The following is a 663-nucleotide window of genomic DNA, read 5'->3' as shown; positions in this document are numbered from 1 at the left end:
GGGGCCCCCAGCCGGTGCCGCTGACGGTTCAATTCCAGCTGCAGCTGCTTCGGTGGCCCTTGGCAGCTGGTACCCAGAGCCAGGAGAGCGTGGCCACGGTGGTGGGGAAGACTCAGTAGAGTGTCTGTAGTGAAAGAGTGAGTGGGAAATAAAACCCACGGGGATGGCGCGTGGATCCTGGCGCAGCTGAATCACCAGGGCTGGGAGATGCCACGGGGCTGGTGATTGCCTGTGGCTGCTGCTGAGCTTCTGCAGGAACAGCAGCACCCAGGGGCTGGTGTGCGGTGTGTGGGGCAAGGTGTGCGGGGTTGGGTGTGCAACGGGCAGGGTGTAGGGTTGGGTGTGCAACGGGTGGTGTGTAGGGTTGGGTGTGTGATGTGTGGTTTGCAGGACTGGGTGTGCAACGGGTGGTGCTTGTGCTCAGTACACGGTTGCGTGTGCAGTGCCCGGTGCTCAGTACACGGTTGGGTGTGTGATGTGTGGTTTGCGGGGTTGGGTGTGCAATTTGCAATTCCCGGTGCTTGGTACAAGGTTGGGAGTGCAGTTCCCGGTGCCCGGTGCTTAGTACAGTGTTGGGTGTGCGATTCCCGGTGCTCGGTGTGGGGCTGGGTGTGCAATGTGCTCGCTGCAGCTCAAGGTGCCGGTGCGCTGTGCCTGGGACTC

At 62.0% G+C, this 663-nt stretch overlaps 1 protein-coding gene across 1 annotated transcript in view; it reads left to right on the top strand.

Moving 5' to 3' along the window:
- Positions 1–119, top strand: part of LRRC43 (leucine rich repeat containing 43) — a 7,459-nt gene extending 7,340 nt beyond the window's left edge. Inside the window, exon 12 of the mRNA XM_029086641.1 lies at positions 12–119. Within this exon, the coding sequence (XP_028942474.1) occupies positions 12–119 (108 nt within the window). The remainder of the gene's footprint in view (positions 1–11) is intronic.
- Positions 120–663: the final 544 nt, after the last annotated feature.

The sequence above is a fragment of the Antrostomus carolinensis genome, unplaced genomic scaffold (assembly GCF_000700745.2).
Source record: "Antrostomus carolinensis isolate BGI_N321 unplaced genomic scaffold, ASM70074v2 scaffold30828, whole genome shotgun sequence".
Classification (NCBI taxonomy): Eukaryota; Metazoa; Chordata; class Aves; order Caprimulgiformes; family Caprimulgidae; genus Antrostomus; species Antrostomus carolinensis.
Note: the sequence above shows the minus strand (reverse complement) of the source record. Positions and strands in the feature narration are given on the sequence as shown.